The sequence below is a fragment of the Thunnus thynnus genome, chromosome 1, assembly GCF_963924715.1.
Source record: "Thunnus thynnus chromosome 1, fThuThy2.1, whole genome shotgun sequence".
Taxonomy (NCBI): domain Eukaryota; kingdom Metazoa; phylum Chordata; class Actinopteri; order Scombriformes; family Scombridae; genus Thunnus; species Thunnus thynnus.
The window spans coordinates 39,496,905-39,514,423 of NC_089517.1; the positions used below are offsets into that span (position 1 = coordinate 39,496,905).

Here is a 17,519-nt window from a genome sequence, read left to right on the forward strand (position 1 = left end):
CATTGATGCCACTCACTGTAATCGCCTCTGATTTCCTGGAACTTTTAAAATGCTTCAACTTCACACAACATATCAACTTCCACACTCACAGCCACCATCACATCCTGAATCTGGTTTGCTCCGCTGGTCTGACAATACATCAGCTCTATAATCTTGATCTCAACATCGCTGACCACCTGGCAATCACCATGGATATCAGTATCCAAATTTCAATTTCCATCCCCAAAGAGGACTGCAAAACATCCTTGTGCAATCTCAAATCTATCTCCCCCTCAGCTCTTTCAGCCTGTCTTGCCAATAAAATGTCTGTATCCCCACCACAAGTCCAGCTCCAATCTGTCTAAGAGGTTACTCAAAACTCCTTTTTACAAGTGCTTCTAATGTTTAATTTAACTTCTTGTTCTAATTTGTCCCTTAAGTGTTTTTAACTTCTTTATTTTACTGTCTGTGTAAAGCATCTTTGAGCATCTTGAATAGCATTCTATAAATGAAATGTATCATCATTATTATTACTATTATTATTAATTACTGTTAAAAACTACTTCACACCATTACTGACATTTTTTAATCAATTTTCTTTGACCATGCTTGTTCGGGGGTATAACAACGTGTAAATTAACTTTCTGATTTCTTTAGAAAAAATGTTATCAGTAAACAGTATAGCATCCGAAAGTCTGAGACCACTTAGGAGAAACTGATCTCAGACTTTTGGACCCTACTATATGTTTTGCTAACATTAGGAACTCCCTACTTGCATCAACAATTCTGGTTTCACAGTAAAGGCCTACAACTTCTCCGTCTTTATAGTAAAACACATTATTTGTAAGATACATACATGAAGTATTAATGCTATGCTACTGTGACAATGCTGTTGCAGTGGCAGAATTACTGCTCACAAATTATACATGAGGAAAGATTTAAATCCAACTGAAATTAAATAGCATCTTTTTGTCATTTCAGCATACATATCTGCTCTGTAAATCACGTCCTGTGTTCTCCTATGAAAAGAAAATTGCAAACCAAAAGGGAGAAATTTTTATTTTAAATTCTTTGGTTTCATGATGGCGCACTCTAGTTTTACACAAATTTGATGAAACACCATTTCATTATCCATCTACACAGATGAAGACCTTGATAGAACCTTGATAGAACACCAATAATGTGGCAATTTCTTTTTCTTACGAACCTTGAAAATCAAGAGGGCCTTGCAATCCCCTATGAATTCATATCCCTAGTAGGGTTCAGGACTACAAAACAAGCAATAAACAACCAAATTGTTATCTGTAATCATCTGGTATGGCTGCTATGTTTATCATCAAATCTAGAATTATAATTGAATGACACTTTAATCATTAACACTTCATGTATTTACTGTACACTATGTAACTCTTGACCTTATGTCCATCCTGTTTATTTACCAATTTTAACAATACCTTGGTTAATAACAGCAAAGGAGAACAAGCTAACACTAATGTTAATTATCACTGATGCTAAAGCCTCTTTAAATACTAACCCCTAACCCTAACCCTAACCCTAATTCTGAAGCTCAAAGTAATTTACAAATGAATTCTGGTAAAGTCATACTGTAGTCATGGTGTAAGCATGTTCGTGTGTATTAGTAATAATAAATAAATACAGTTTACTATGAACTGAAAAGAAATTTGCAACCGTTCCTTTCAATCTTACCATCTTAACATGATAATATTTTGGATACCTTCAGGGAATGTTTTGTCACTGAGAAACGTTGCTGTGGAGTTTTCATTTCTGTCACCATAAAAGGATTCCATTCAGACTGACTACTATTGGGGTAAATGCAGACATCTCAGAGACAGACTTCTAGAAAACAAGTAAAACAAAAACTCATTCCATGACTAGATAGCAGTGAGACAAAGTTTTTTTTTTTGAGATTTGGAGAAACTGATCCTTTAATGTTATATAAGGGAATACCAACACAAGCAAAAAAAAAAAAAGTATACTATACACAGAGGCATTCAAAGAGATATCTTTATGCAATAATGTAACAAGCTGTGAAGTCCTTGGCCAAGCATGAAAGAGATGTTAGTGGAAGAAAAAGCAGATGGTTGAATGCAGGATTCTCAGTGGAAGTTCACCACTAAGGCACAGAGTACAGATCAATGACAGCATGAAGGAACTACCTAGATGAAAATAGGAACACTGTTCCTCTCATTTCTCTATACTGTGTGTTCTCTTATTCAGGGCTTTGAGGAGAGGGCCACATGTCTAGACGAGTAGAGAACCCTGTGCCTCTTCAAATATCATCTGAGAAGGCACAATATTTCTGTTACACAAAACTCAAAGCAATATTAAAATCACAGAAACTGTCAAGTGTACGGGTCATCAGTCTGGTTGCTTTGACATTTGTCTGTGATGGTCTTGGTTGGTTATGGTGATCTGTTGTTCCTGTTGTGAATACTCCTCAAGAAATCTGAGGTGGAATTCCTTCATCTTCTCCAGGAGGACTTCTAGCTTCCCTGGGCTTGGTAGGATGGTCATTCTAGGAAACAAATGTGTTTTCTTTTAGTCAATGCATTTTCTGTCTTCATATTAAATCATCACTTTTACCATAAACTGCTTTAAAAGACGTGTTACGGCACATGTTAGATCTGGGAACGGTAATCTCAGAATACCATCTTATTTAGATTCAGTGAGCTATGATTTTATCACACAATGATCTAGCATGCATCTTGATGCCTCTCACTTTTTTTGTTTCCCATATTCTTAAGGCCCCACTCACATTAGCATTTTTGTGACAGTGAAACATCATACCAAATCAAATAATTTCCCCTGGCAGCTGCTGGTGGATTCATTTGTGGAGATGTGGAGGGAGTAAATCTCAGCTCAAACTTCAATTTTGGTGAACTTTGACACAATTTGCCGATGTTTAATAATCCGTGTCAGAGTACAAACAGCTCCACAACTGTGATGCTGTATGGTCAGCAGTCAGTCATGGGACAATCCGTGGTACAAAACTGTCTCTTGAATAAAACTCAGTCTCAAACAATTTTAGGCAATGAAAGAATATTGAGATACATAAATCTCATGATCTCAAATCATATAAAATAAACACTGTTGGTGGAAGAAAATATTCATATCTAACCTGAAGTGATAGGTTCCCTCTCTCTGGCCGAATCCACTTCCTGGAACTACACAGATACCTGTTTCCTCCAGCAGTTTGAGACAGTACAGCATGTCAGGAGCTATGGACAGGGACTGCAGCAGATACACAGAGACAGCAACGATACATTTAGTTGATTTCCATCTCATACCCACTGTGATCTCAGTCCCCAAATTATGCTTCTGTTCTATTCAGCTGCTTTCCATCTGGACACAGACCGGACACATGTTCAAGGAAATTCACTGCCTGTCGCTCAACGCATGCTGGGATCAGACGATTTATTCTTAAGTGTATGTATAAGATAAAGGCATAGCTTGGATTTTTGACACAAGCTAGCAGATATGCACAGACATTTCGACATGCAGTGGATGGCTATATTTAAAAATGGATGTGTGATTGACATCAGTCTAATTAGCGTTAACAGAAGGTGACTTCTCAACTTCCATGAACTGTCAGACAGTGCAGGACTATTACAAGTGACACATGTACATATGGTTTATTCATCACCATAAAGCTTCTGCAGAGTTTATTCACAGTGAGACAGAAGAAATTATGGATTGCATTTAATTTCTTGATATAACTATCAGTGTGTGTCTGTATAATGCGATTAGCAAATTTCAACCACAGTGAATACACCGGTGTTACATAAACAATTTGTGATGAAATATCACATTATTATCCAGTATTAACTAACCTTAACCCTTTAAAAAAAAAAAAAAAAGACAGGTTTCCTTATAGCCTCACAGTCTAATTTACATAATCCTCAACTGGGGTCAACTGAGCATCAGATTAAGAAAGAGAGATAGATGACAGATTTTCCAAAGACAGAAGCAATCACTGGCTCTGTGTCAATACTGTGAAGATACTTAAAAATGAGAAAGACATGACCTCACATCTTAATCATGAAATTAAGTGCATCACATGTCAATAATTGATGAAAATAAAAAAAAATGACATGTGCAGCAAACAGACTGTAAAAAGCATCTTTTACCAGACAGAAGCTTACCCATCTGAACTATTTCTCAGTGGCAATAAGAGACTGCAGTAAGCTGTTAAATACAAGGGAGAGAAAGAGACCCGCACATGGACAGAAAAACACTAAGGCAGCATGAGACCACTAAAGCTACGTAATATGTCTAAGATATAAGAAAAAAAATGAAAAAAATCTAAGGCATTAATACATTTCAAGAAATTTGACATTACTTGGAGAGCTAGTACATGTACACATGAATTTTGGTGTCAGTTGGTGGAAGTAGTACAAATAACTAAGTCTGAGACCACTTTCCCATTTATTTTTGTGAGAAAGTGGTCTCAGACTTTTGGACCCTATTGTTCTGTGAAGTGAACTTCTGTTGTTTTGCATCAATTAACAAAAAAAACACAGCACAGGAAAAATTCCATTACATTAAAGAGTGCCTAAAGAGTAACAGACCTGGGCTTCCTGAATTGCTCGTGGTGGGATGAAGATCTGAGGGAAGGCATACATGGCTCCTTGGACTGGGTTGCACTTAATCCCAGGGACCGAGTTGAGGATTTGCTCTGTAAGCCTGGCCTTGTGAGCCAGGGCATCCAGGACTGAGCTCTTTTCCTGGGCACCAACATAACACATAAAACAGTCAAGGTAACTCATGGTCAGGTACGCATCACATACACTGTACACACACGGGGTGGGGGTACCCATTACTCAGGTGAAAACTGTAAAGTGCATATATATATATATATATGTATAGGAAATTGTTGGGTCTCTGTAAATTAAAAGAGTATGGTCTAGACCTGCTCTATGTGAGAGGTGCCCTGAGATTCTCCCTTCTACTGAGAACTGACAGTATTCCACTGGATTCATGCAAAGACAGGGGGCACCATTGTGAAAATATTTTCAAATATTTTGTTGAAATAAAATGAATGAATTATTTAATTAATTTAATTAATTAAAGGTGAACTCACATCTAATCACGTTGTGAGGCATGTCTACATGTCTTCATGTGGCAATAGCAGTGTATTAAAATGTTGTAGTCCTACATCATCTGTATGTTTGTTCTTGTTTACTATATATATTCATATGTCAATGCATGTAGCAAATATAATAAGCACCCCCCCCCCCCCAACCGAAGTATTTTGACCATGTCCTTTTGACTGGACACTGTGAACATCTGCAGTTATTTTGAACAACAAGAGGCCAGAGACACACACCTTGGTAAACTGAGCATACGAGGGCTCATGCACTTTGGGGGGATTTACAATGACGTTCATAGCTGCCTGTCCAGAGACAGGAGGGCAGAGGCGAACAGACAGCAGTTTGACCAGCTGGGCCTTCACTTGTGGATCCATGTTCAACACCTCCATGTAGCCTCCACGGAAACCACACCTGGGTGGGAGACAGAAACACAGAGTAGTGGACAAATGACATGGAAAGTCATGGGTCAACAAAAAGGCAATCTACACTAGGAGTGTAATAATACAAGTATTCATACCAAACCACTTGGTTCTTCAGTGAAATAATAAAAAAAAAAAAACTGTCAATTTCTCCCTGAGATGTGTGGCTCATATAGAAAACATAAGTGAGTTGGAGCAAGTGATTCAGATCCACTGCTTAGAAGTTTTTTGGTTTTTCAGTCAGTTACAGCGACACTGGATAATGAGTAGGGGACTGGAAAAAAAGTTAGTTAGTTATGTCTCTGTGAACAGAAACAATCAGAAATACTGAATCATTGTGTCTGTTACAGCCCTGCTTAATTGTGCCTTCATGTGTGCATTAGTCAGTCTGTTGTGTCTGAACTTTATACATGAGCACAGGCTGCAGTTGTCCAGGAATTATCCACTGCCCTGGCAGCTGCTCTAACCACCGATGGCTGGACCTCCAGGATCGCAGGGAGCTACTGAACTGTGTAAAACCTGACTGAGTATGAACATAAACTGTGCTCAACGAATGTGAAAAGCCTGAACCTCGTGCCGACTCTAATGGTCAATTTAAGTTCTTCATAAATATACTGAACTTGTCTTAAAAGAACATTTCAACATTTTGCAAAATACACTTATTTGTTCTCTTATTATGAGTTGGATGAGGAGATTGATACACTGTCATGTCTGAGACTGGTATCAATCTTCTCATCTAACTCAACAAAGAAACTTGAATTGAGTTTCGCAAAATGTGGAACTATTCCTCTAAAGAACAATTTTCATTTTATAGCTTTGTATTTGATAACATGCAGGTAGGAGTCTTTTGGATAACAGTGGAGCCTTACTGACATGTATTGACATTTGTATGCTATATCAATACTAAAACGTCCCTCTCCCTGCTCAGCTTCACCTCAGACATGTCTAATAAATTGTGTTTCTGTTCCAGACACAACTGGACAGCCCAGGAATACACTCAAGAATTGTCTCTCCTAACTTGTCAGAAACACTGCAGAAATGAAGGTCTAAAACAGAGCTGAGAATGTCAGAAAACTGGAAGTCTTCTTAGAAAAAAGGCCTATCTCTAATAATAACCTAACTTGCATACAAGCCTAATGCTCTTTTCAGTGGAGTTAAAAGTAAGTTAAGTTGTAAAAGCACATTTTAATGTTCATTCAAATGTGAACTCTGTTCATGTGCAGGTACCCTGTGATGAGATAAGAGCTCAGATAAGAGGATACTCACTCTCCAGTGTAGCCCTTGGAGGTGGAGTGGAAGGAGGCCAGTTCCACATTGTTGAAGTACTCAGGGCCCATCTCACAGAGAACCTTCTTAAAGGAGTGGAACTGACAGTCTGAGGAGTACACGTTGTCCTGGTAAACCTGTAAAAATACCAGCCAGGTTGATGAAAAACTGGTATCACACAAAAACATCTTTCCAATTACTGACAAAGGAAGTCTGTTGGAATTGTTGCAGCCAATGTAAGCTGCAGTTTGTAGCCTTCATGGGAGGCTTACATGAGAGCCAGTGGCATTCAATATAAAAAACACAGATTGGTTCTTAACGTCAGATTATGAAGACCACTGTTGGGGAAAAAGAAAAATCTAAGATTTGGAAAATAAGGTCTGACTAATTTAGAAAAAAACAAACTTACTTTTATGGAATAAACTAGAGAAAAATAGAAATGATAATATCTCAATAATAAAGTTGTGAATTTGCAAGAAGAAAAGCATTTTATCTGTTCGCTATGTGCACAAATGCAAGCACTTAAAGACAAGGGACACAAAAAAGTCTGGGGATGCCAGACTAAGTAGTATATTATATTATATTAGTATTAAAATACACATCACACAATATTAGGACTTCATTATGGACATATATATTCTGGCCTTTTCCTGTTCATTTATTGCAGAAATCTCAGAGATACTGACATTTTGAGATATCTCAAAAAGCGGACAAATAAAACCAAAACTGTTAGCATGGAAACATACAACTAGAGGGAAGTGGACAAGTATGCCATTTGTAATTTGGGAGAATTTACCCTCTTGGTGCTCCCACTGAGAACCAAGTGTGAATACAGATAACTTTCCACATGTTGCTCAATCTGAATATGACCCATGATGCAGTACAGCCAGGCGCTGTGAAGACATTGATGTGGTTTGACAGTTATGGAATTTACCTCATCAGCCATGACAAACAGATTTTCTTCATAGGCAAAGTGAAGGACCTCCTCTATACACTTCTTACTCTGCACCTGACCTAGAGAACAGAGAGGGGATGTCAGAGGGTTAGAAAGACAGAGGTAACTGCTATGCACACTGGAAGTACATACCACACTGGTGTCATGGCAACAAATATGCTTTCATGTATAAGTGTCCAGGTGCAAGGTATTCAAAAATATGGCAACAAGCGATGGAAGTGTCACAGTAAAAAGCATTACATGCTGATACACTTCAGAACTTAACACAGTCTGAGAGTGACCCTGACCCAGCCAACAAACACTACTGACATAGTACAGTGGAAGCAACTGGGAGATTTTTGTGAATAGGGGAAGCTAGCTGTCCCACTGTCCCACTGCAGCATAATTGATGTTTACAAAACACTGAAGTAGGAGAATAGCTATAGTATGTTCTCATGCAACTGGCATGGATATTCACACACATGTCACAAAAAATGACTTAAATGTTAATATAATAAGCAAAATGAAATGTGAAAGTGGTCAAAAGACACAAAACTTGCATTTCAACCAGAGGCAGCAGGTGGGATAGTCCCAGGGGCTAAAAAAAGCTTTAGGGGTGGGGTTTGCAGGGATGACCGTGGCTGATTGGTCAAACACAGACACTTCGTTCATAAAGCAAGGAAGTACAGTGGAAACTGCTTATAATGATCATGTCCGTCCAGGTCAAATTGATCACTGTAAGTAGATGATTGTTATAACTGATTCTTTCTTTTTCTTAATTTCTAACGTAAATTACCATCTAATTGACATTTGTATATTTATTACATGAATATAAAGTAATGAAACAGGCAGCTTCGGTATTTACTGAATTTTATTGACTGTTTGAAAACACAGAACAGCTGTTTAAACGCTTGTTGTTGAGTGGTAGCGAGAAAGGTGAATGAGAGCAATGAAATGTTATTTTCTGATTGTTTTACAGCAATTACATTAATCACCCACATCCCGCACCTCCACACAAACCTGCAGAGGTGTGCGTCAACGCCTGATAATGGTGGTGCAGCCGCTAAATACACATCATACATGTATTATGTGAGTAAAGTAAAAAGAAAATAGAATTTCTGTAGTTTTTAATTTTTTTTCTCCATATTTTTTCATGTATGAAAAGACCCAAAATGAACACTGTTAGCTGACTACTTGATTTCTATAAGTGAATTATTCAAACAGCATTCGTATAGGAATGATTCTGTCCAGAGCTTTTTGATCCATATAAGCAGTTGATTAGTGTAACCGTGATCACCAAGCAGTTTCCACTGGACTCTAGTTTTGATATGAGGACAAGGGATTCTCATTGCCAATGCATTAAATCGAAATGTTTTCCTAATATTTTGTCCACCTTATTAACATACATGAGGGTGGCAAAATATTAGGAACACTTTTCAGTATAATACAAACCAGTACACCAGCACCACCTATTACAACCTCAATGATAAACATAAGGTAGAATTATCACCTTTCTGACAATGTCAACAAAAACTGAAACGTATAAGCTTTGTAATTGTAAAATTTATGGCAGAGCTGTTGTATTGGATTGCAGTATATTACACAGGTGTTCCTAATAAAGTGTTCGGTGTACATACGCACACACATAAATGCATCCTACCAGTGGGGTTTCCAGGGTTGATGATGCAGAGGACTCTGGGCTGGCAGTGCTGCTTGGCTGTCAGGTAAGCTCGCTGCAGTTCTTCAACATCTAGTGCCCAGCAATTGGCCTCATCAAGGTAGTAGTTGATCTGCACTGCCCCCAGCTCTGAGATGGCTGCAGAGTACAGTGGGTACTGAGGGATGGGAATCATCACACCCGTCCTGGAGCTGCCCTGACCCGACACTAGCAGCTTCAGGATGCTCTACAAAACAACAGATATGACTGATGTGGTTAATTTGTTTGCAGAAGCTGCTCCCCACAATCAAACTGACATACTGCTAACCCAATCAGACGTATGTTACAGAACTACATTTTGTGTCATTAAGAAATCACACCACACACAGTTCAGCACAGAATAATTCCGAACTCCTGCCAGAACTGATCCAGATTTCAGCCGCGCTCTTCCACCCTCTTCTCTGAAACCGCTTCACTTTGCCATCGCTGTTAGCCTTTCTCCCACTTTGGTAGAAGTGCAATCACTATTATGACAACTGTCATTCATGTCAAGCCCCTTGTTTCCCTGCCTGCCCCCTCCCATCATCTCAAAAGCAGTGTTTCATACCATGATGCCATCACTGGCCCCTGTGGTGAGGTAGATGTTGTTCCAGTCAGAAAGTACACCCTGGTCTCTGCGCGTGATGTAGTCAGCAATATCCTGACGGATGCACTCCACTCCCTGGCTGGCACTGTACGAGCCTGAACCAAAAACACACAATATACAATATACACCAAATAGTTTTTCAAATGCAATAATAACGATAAATATGAATAATAACTTTTATTTTAATGGAGATATTAGTCAGTGTAACTTCATGTTTTACATAGATTGCTGCACTCAAGGGTAAAATTACATGAAATCCACGAAAAAGAAGTTTCTCCCATGCTAAGCAGCACTATGTTGCTTGTGGTTAGTAATTACAGTTTGTTGTACTTTCTTTCCAAACACCAATGTCCTACACACAATTAGCAGAACAGAGCACTAGCCGCAGCTGATTACAGTAACCAGTAGGCTTGCCGCAGTAGTCGTAGTACTGGTGTTACATGGTGTTACATGGTGTTAGGGCATACACTGATTACATTATTTGCCCATCGCCCATATCATCATTTTGTTTATTTCTATATAAATAAAACCCATTTAGTTCATTCATTTTCATCAGCGTCCACATTCATCAAATAAAAAAAAGTACTGAGCGTGTTATCAATACTTAGTAGTTTATTATAAACTACTAGAGTTTCTGCTCCGTGAGTCAGCAGCAGCAGCATAGTCACAGCCAAAAGTAGCAGACTGAGACTTCTGTCCTCAGTACTGCTCTGTTCTGTAAACTAACATAACATTAGCTGTTAGCGAGCAGCTGCTCTCATGTCTCCTCAGGTCTAGGTGCTTGTTTTCGGCAGCAACTCTCTGCCTGCCCAGCCTGCTCTCAGTGTGTCTCTCTCCAGATGTCAGACAGGTTTCTCTGGTATGGTTCTAAGCAGCGGTTGTCCTCCGGCTCGTCCCTGCATCTGTTTGTGCTGCAGGCCGGCTGTACATGGAGGAGGACCCGCTGGCAGCGGCCTGAAGCCCACCATCACTAACTCTTAAGTAAAGGGAAGATCTAAAATAAAAATCCAACGTTGACAATCAAAGTAAGTGCTCTATGGATGAGCGTCAGACGCATATATTATCTTGCAAAATGTTCGGTGTTATCGGTGATACCGGTGTTGTCATGAGTTTATTAACTGGTGGGAGAAATTTCACACCGTGACATCCCTAGTAACCACACCAATAGAAAAGAAACTAACTCCTTGTCTGCATGTGATGTTTTACCTCACGAAAAGAGTAAATGCTTAAGACCTGCAGGCTCACAGACCAGAAATGCCCATCAGAAACAGACAAATTTAACCACGAACAAATGTGTGGCACACCATTTTCAGATTTCTCTTCCCTGCAAATGTGCATAATTTACTAGTCTGGCTTTTTATGGGGCTGAGCCCTCCTCGTGTGTGCAGTGCAGCAGAGTAGAGACAGATAGCAGTGGAGGCTTGGAGAGTTGATGACAACTAAACTTGTTAGGTTAGCAAGAGCAATAAAAACATCACAAGTAAAAAGCCAAGAAGAGTAAATCTGTGCAAAAGATGGACAGACTCCAAATAACCCAAAATATTGCTGTAAAAATGTGATTTGCGTCACAATGAAATAAACAATAGAGCATAATATGAAAGGATAGACATTTTTCTCTCGTCAAACGATACTAGTAAGTAATACTAGTAAGTAGATCAGTTCGTTGTTGGTTTGGTTGATTGGTTGACAATAAGAAAAATATAGAAAATCATCAGCCTTATCCTTTAATGATTCTTGGTAAATATGCCTCTATGTGCTATTGTATTATATAATCTGCCACTCCTCTCAAACACACAGTTTACCCATCTATAGCTGACAGAAACAGGAAAACACACACACACGCACAAACCTAGGCTCTGTCCACCACAGTCCTGAAGGATGCGCTTGGCTCGCTGTTTGGCATCATCGGGGAAAGCCGGACTATCCAGCAGTTCTGGGAAACAACACAGAGCCACCACCTACAGAAAGGCCAAATGAAAAAGATAAGTTTCCTTATATTGTATTCAATCAATCAGATCAATCATTTAGTTCATATATATGATCAGTTCATATTAAGACAAGCTCCTTTCAACAATTTCCATAGGGAAAATTGAATGTGAAACAGACGAGGCATTTTCATTTTTAAATTTTAGACCATATGCTTAAACTTTTCCTGCTGATGTATCTTATGGGGAATGTGAGGTCACTCTCCAGCACAGGTCAACTGACTGGTTTACTGAACAAACCAGCTCAACTACAGGTCCAGTTTGCTCACTCTTACAGAGATATGGCAGAATGGGAATATATAGTTCATTCAGAAAGTATTCAGACCCCTTCACTTTTTTCACATTTTATATTGCAGCCTTATACTAAAATTGTTTAAATTCATTTTTTCCCCCTCATTAATCTACACTCAATACCCTATACTGACAAAACAAAATTTTAGATTTTTTTGCAAATGAATAAAAGGGAAAAACTGAAATATCACATTGACATAAGTATTGAGACCCTTTGCTATGACACTAGAAATTTAGCTCAAGTGCCCTCCATTCCTCTTGATCATCTTTTAGATGTTTCTTCAGCTTGACTGGAGGCCACTTGTGGTAAAATCAATTGATTGGAAATGATTTGGAAAGGGGCATACCTGTCTATATGAGGTCTCACACTGCAGAGCTCAGAGACAGGATTATGTAGAGACACAGATCTGATGAAGGCTACAAAAAACAATTCTGCTGCGTTGAAGGTTCCCAAGAGCACAGTGGCCTTCAGAATTCTTAAATGGAAGAAGTCTGGAACAAACCAGATGTGCTTTTCATTACGCTAACATGCCTCCTCACTTCCCTCACTCGCATCTTAGCTCCTCCCAGTGAGGATATATGAGAGAGATGCGAGGAGGAGATGTGAGGACGGACATGGTGCCTACACACTTTACACATCCACAAGCTTAAGGCTGATGAGAAGCTTGAGAGAGCCTTCTCCTTTGAGTCTGTTTACATTATTAACTACATTATTTAAAAAAAAATAGATTTGGCATCTGTGAACCAACTCAGAATTGTAGAAAAATCTTGATTCTGATGTGAATTATGTTCACCAGTCCCTTACATAACGAATGCACAGAAATAGTGTCTTAGTTCTCACTGTTAGCAGAGACTACAGTCTACTGTGCAATTCATACATTTCGCTGATAAACCACAGATCTCTGTCTGTCTGTTTGTCTCTCTCTCTCTCTCTCTCTCTCTCTCTATCTCTCTCGTTAAATGACATTTAAACATCATTTTCTGGTCAAGAGAAGGGTCAACTGATGCGGGTTTAACCTGCATCACAGGGTGAGTCTAAACACAGTATACCTGAGCCATTTCCTCTACAAGTCTTCCAGCTTCCTTTCTATGTCATGAAGTGACTCTGTATCTGAACAACTCAGTACAAAGTGACATCAGTGTTGGGTGTACTTACAGGTGCAACAGAGCACTCTTTTGATCATACCCATCAGTGGTCAGAGGTGCAACACAGCTTAAAACTTTCAACCAGGAAGAACATGAAAACACTTTTAGACAATGTTGTGACTAGATTTAGTCTGGTGTTCACAGACAGTTGATGGTCTCTCCCCTCACGTGTTGTCATATAAGTACAAATAAACCACTTAATGACAATCAAGCAAACCCCATCCAATGAAAAAGGCTACTGGATGTGCTTGAAAGCTTCTGATTAAAAATTGGATTGGACCTTTTCAAGCTGCTGTTTCCAAGCAGCTTGAAAAAAGCAAATAATGTTGATTAATTGAGCTTGAACGTTAAGTCAAACTCAATGTCAAAGTGTGTTTCATTCAAGTGCAATCGAAATGTCTAGTAACTCATCAAGTGCCCATCTGTACTAGGTAGACAAAGACCTACAGGTGACAGATGCTTTAAGCAGTTAACACAAACAGTAGGTCTGTTGCTTCCTAATTCAACCCTTACCTGACGGAGGAAAGTGATTGGCTGCTGGCCCATGGCATGGGCATCACCAATGTTGGCTTTGATGACCTCAGTGAAAGGCTGTTTGACTCCCTGGAGAGACAAGAAGCAAATCATCATAAATACATCATCAAGCTAATTTGAGGCTTTTGAACCTCCTCAGCTTTGGCACTTAATTCTACAAGTCTTGAGAACTCTTCTAAAGGGATGAACACCATCCTGAAAGACACCACTCCCATCAGGATAGAAATGTTTCATCACAGGGTAAAGGTGGAGACCCTTCCTTCTAAGGGGACAAGTGGACCCAAACCATGCAAGCACAATGCCCCCCACAGCATAACAGAACCATCGGTGTGAAAACAATGCCTTTAACTATGTGTATTTATCTATGAAGGGAAGATGGAAGGACATTGGAATTTGTACACTAAATGATCATGCATACAGCTATTCCCACATACATCTTCCTACTAGCTACCCCACATACCATTTTAGTCCTATGAAAATGGCTGAAAAATGCAACCACACCTTGTTTTATTCTTAATATCTTCATGTCCATTAGTGGTAGAGACCTCAAATACCGGCACAAAATAAACAAAAGATTGTATTTATGGAAGAAATAATGATTGATACCTTAAGGGTACAAAAAATGGGTTTAAAATACCCTCAATATCACTCATAAAGGAATTTTTCACTTTTTTCTAAATCTAGGGCCTTATAGAAAATCCATAGGCATGCAGTACAAACTTTTTATGGTTGAGTCATACTGAGAACATGTTTGTCTTCCATCCTACAAACTTTGGTGAGGCTAGGAATAATACTTTTCAAGATTAATGCCCAAACATGGCTTCCCAGATCAGGTGTTGAGAGTGTAAAAATTAAAAAATATCAAGGGCCAAAAAAATATTAAAACATTGGAATTGAACAAAAATATTTGACAGGCCTTATTTATTTTTGGGACCCAAACATTATATACATTAACAAAATCTGAGAGGGTGCTGCAACCACTTTCCTAGATTCTGTCTGATTCGACATGGAATGACCCATATTATGTGTCATTTCTGGCAGTTTATTGGACTTAATTTCAACAGCAGGGTAACACCATGGTTTTAATGCCTCGACTCTCTGGGGGCAGGATTAATGGAACAAGTTATCTTCACACGGACATTGTATTTATTTCGTTATCTACAGTAAAATTGTGAAAATGTCTGTATAAATTTCGATGTCAACTCTGAAAGTCAAACATCAGCTTTCATCACGGGTGTACATATATGTGCTGGATGGCCGGATCTGGTCCCCTGCCTCTTTGAAGAGCTTCAGAGCACAAGCTGTGATAGTGAGAGATGATGCAACCTGTTCAGCTCTGCTGACATTGACAGCTGCATGTAGTGCTGCGTTTGTATGTTTGTGTGTGTGTGTGTGTGTGTCTGAAATTCAACCAGCTTTTTACAGCTTTCCATCCTCAGACAGAGCGCAGGACGGTAGTGAACGGAATCTGTCAGCTCTTAAAGACAAACGTAACTACAAACAGCGCATATCAATTATTTGCTGTAAATATAGATGAAAAAACAAATCTTTGAAACCAGTGGGCCAGTGACGTTAGCTATACTGTAGCTACTAACCTGCTGCAGCCTCCTCTCCAGGTCTCCCGCCTTGATAACGATGGGCCCCCTCACTGCGTACTCCACCGCTTTCACCTGCGGGTTTAAAGTTTCCATGGTCAGGGTCCTCTCTCTCATCCTGGATGGGTCCCCTGCCTCCACAGGAGCCTCTGCTGTGCTGAACCGTTTCAGTCCAGACTGAACTGGAGGCCCCTGCGTTTTAAGTCGCGCATCCTGCCATAGATATGAATTGATCGACTTCATCCGGTGGAGGACAGGCTGAGAGCGATGGACTATGTGTTGAAGACGAAACATGTTTCCTCTGGATCTGCTCGATGAGTCATCAGTCAACAACACCGATTAATATTTACAGCAACCCGATTGCGTGACCGTAACACTGTGCTCTTCTCATTTCTCTGCTTTGTGCCTCCTTGTCTCCTCTCTCCTCCATCCTCCTGCTCGTGACCCGGAAATCGATATCAGCGCGTCATATGTTTAAGGATGTCTCAATTCCTAAAAATGCATCTGGAGGAGAGAGAAGCGGGGAGAGAGGAGAAGCTTCCTGCAGGAGCTATGAGCGAGGATGCACAGGTGAATCCTTTGCGGGAGTCTTTTCAGCATCCGTGACGTATAAAAGAGGCGTGACACACAGCTGGAATATACAAACCATTTGTAGTGCGTCACACAATAAAATATATAAAGGATATGCGTGTGTGCACGCGCGTTAAATAAAATATAATAATGTGTGACATTCGCACATTCTTGTTATATCATACATATTATTACGTTGTGATTTGAATTAGAAGTAAATATATACGTTGTCATGAACACTGTTATGCTCATCTGTCAGAGAACAGAAAATACAGCGGTAGGCTGTAACCGAACAACGGACAGATGATGCAGCTCTGCCGCATGTTTCATTGACATGACGGCTCCGAAGCGAGGATGTCTCATTTTGTTAAATGCCTGTGACCTCGATTCCTCTCTCCTCGTGTCTCTTCCTCACCTCCTCCGCTCGCATCTCAGGAGGGAGGAACATGACATGACATGAAGACATGATGAGAGGAGGCGAGAAAAGGAATCGAGGATGTGCTGAACTGAGAAATGAGAAGAGGGAGGAAACTTCCTCGCTCACTAAAGCGTCATTTTAAGGAGAGGACATGACAAGTCATGACGCACTTCATCCTAAATGTCAAATATGAATAAGTCAGCAATATAAATTACTAAATAACAGTTTAAACTCTAAAGTTTGCATTTAAAATTCATGTACAATTAATTAATACTTTACACTGTTACTTAATAATTTATACATACTGATAGCTAGAAGGAACACCCCTGATAACTGCTCCAATGTTTTTATCATTTGATTGTAGATCTATAGAAGCATCCGGCTGTCACAGAATAAGACACAAACAGACCATTTAAATCTGTTAATTACTAAAAGAACAAAACCGATATGAACAATAAAAACAGCCGTAGCCTGAAGAATATGTCTAAATAAAACGTTGCTTATTTAGTTTGTGAAAGTCTGACATGCTTTTCAGGCTCAGGATGATTTTGTAGGAGACAAGTGACTGTGCAGCGTCATACTTTCCTGAAGGAGCTGAGACGCACTGAAACGGAGAAGAAGAAGAAAGGAGAAGCCTTTTGGCTTATGAAGAAAAATAGTAGTGTTTTTATGATTGATTCATGATTCAGTAATCTTTATTTTATAAATAAATAGGCTATGAGAAGCTGCTGTTGGTGCTTTCATTCCTTTTCCACAGGTAGTTTTGCTGATCTGCTGTATTATAACAGCAGCCCGACAGTTTACTGTCCTGTCAGATCAGCCGACCAATCAATACACACACTGGATCAAAGGAGTGTTGCTGTCCTCTCTCCTCTCTCCTCATCTCCTCCAGGTGCATTTAAAGGATTGGTATATCCTCCATGATGGTGGAGGGAGATCGGTTTCCGGGTCACGGAGGAAAGAGGATG

General features: G+C 39.5%; 1 protein-coding gene across 2 annotated transcripts; it reads right to left on the reverse strand.

The window, feature by feature from the left end:
* Positions 1–1,990: 1,990 nt before the first annotated feature.
* Positions 1,991–16,165, reverse strand: LOC137188329 (alanine aminotransferase 2-like). 2 transcript variants are annotated; one of them, XM_067597954.1, is made up of 11 exons: positions 15,564–16,165; positions 13,948–14,037; positions 11,862–11,970; positions 9,974–10,107; positions 9,355–9,613; positions 7,710–7,789; positions 6,776–6,912; positions 5,327–5,501; positions 4,569–4,724; positions 3,119–3,231; positions 1,991–2,515 (listed from the first exon to the last, which is right to left on the reverse strand). In XM_067597954.1, the coding sequence occupies exons 1-11, from the start codon at positions 15,855–15,857 to the stop codon at positions 2,359–2,361; spliced, it is 1,704 nt and encodes a 567-aa protein (XP_067454055.1). In that variant the 5' UTR covers positions 15,858–16,165; the 3' UTR covers positions 1,991–2,358. The 2 variants fall into 2 exon arrangements, with proteins under 2 accessions (XP_067454055.1, XP_067454060.1); XM_067597959.1 differs by having other exon boundaries at positions 9,370–9,613; positions 15,564–16,164.
* Positions 16,166–17,519: the final 1,354 nt, after the last annotated feature.

Coding starts and splice junctions, on each gene's coding strand:
- LOC137188329 (XM_067597954.1), bottom strand. CDS start 15,857: ATGTTTCGTCTTCAACACATAGTCCATCGCTCTCAGCCTGTCCTCCAC. Junction 7,790..9,354: donor CACTGGTAGGATGCATTTAT/GTGTGTGCGTAT, acceptor TCTGTTCTCTAG/GTCAGGTGCAGAGTAAGAAG. Junction 4,725..5,326: donor CGTATGCTCAGTTTACCAAG/GTGTGTGTCTCT, acceptor GTTGGTGCCCAG/GAAAAGAGCTCAGTCCTGGA.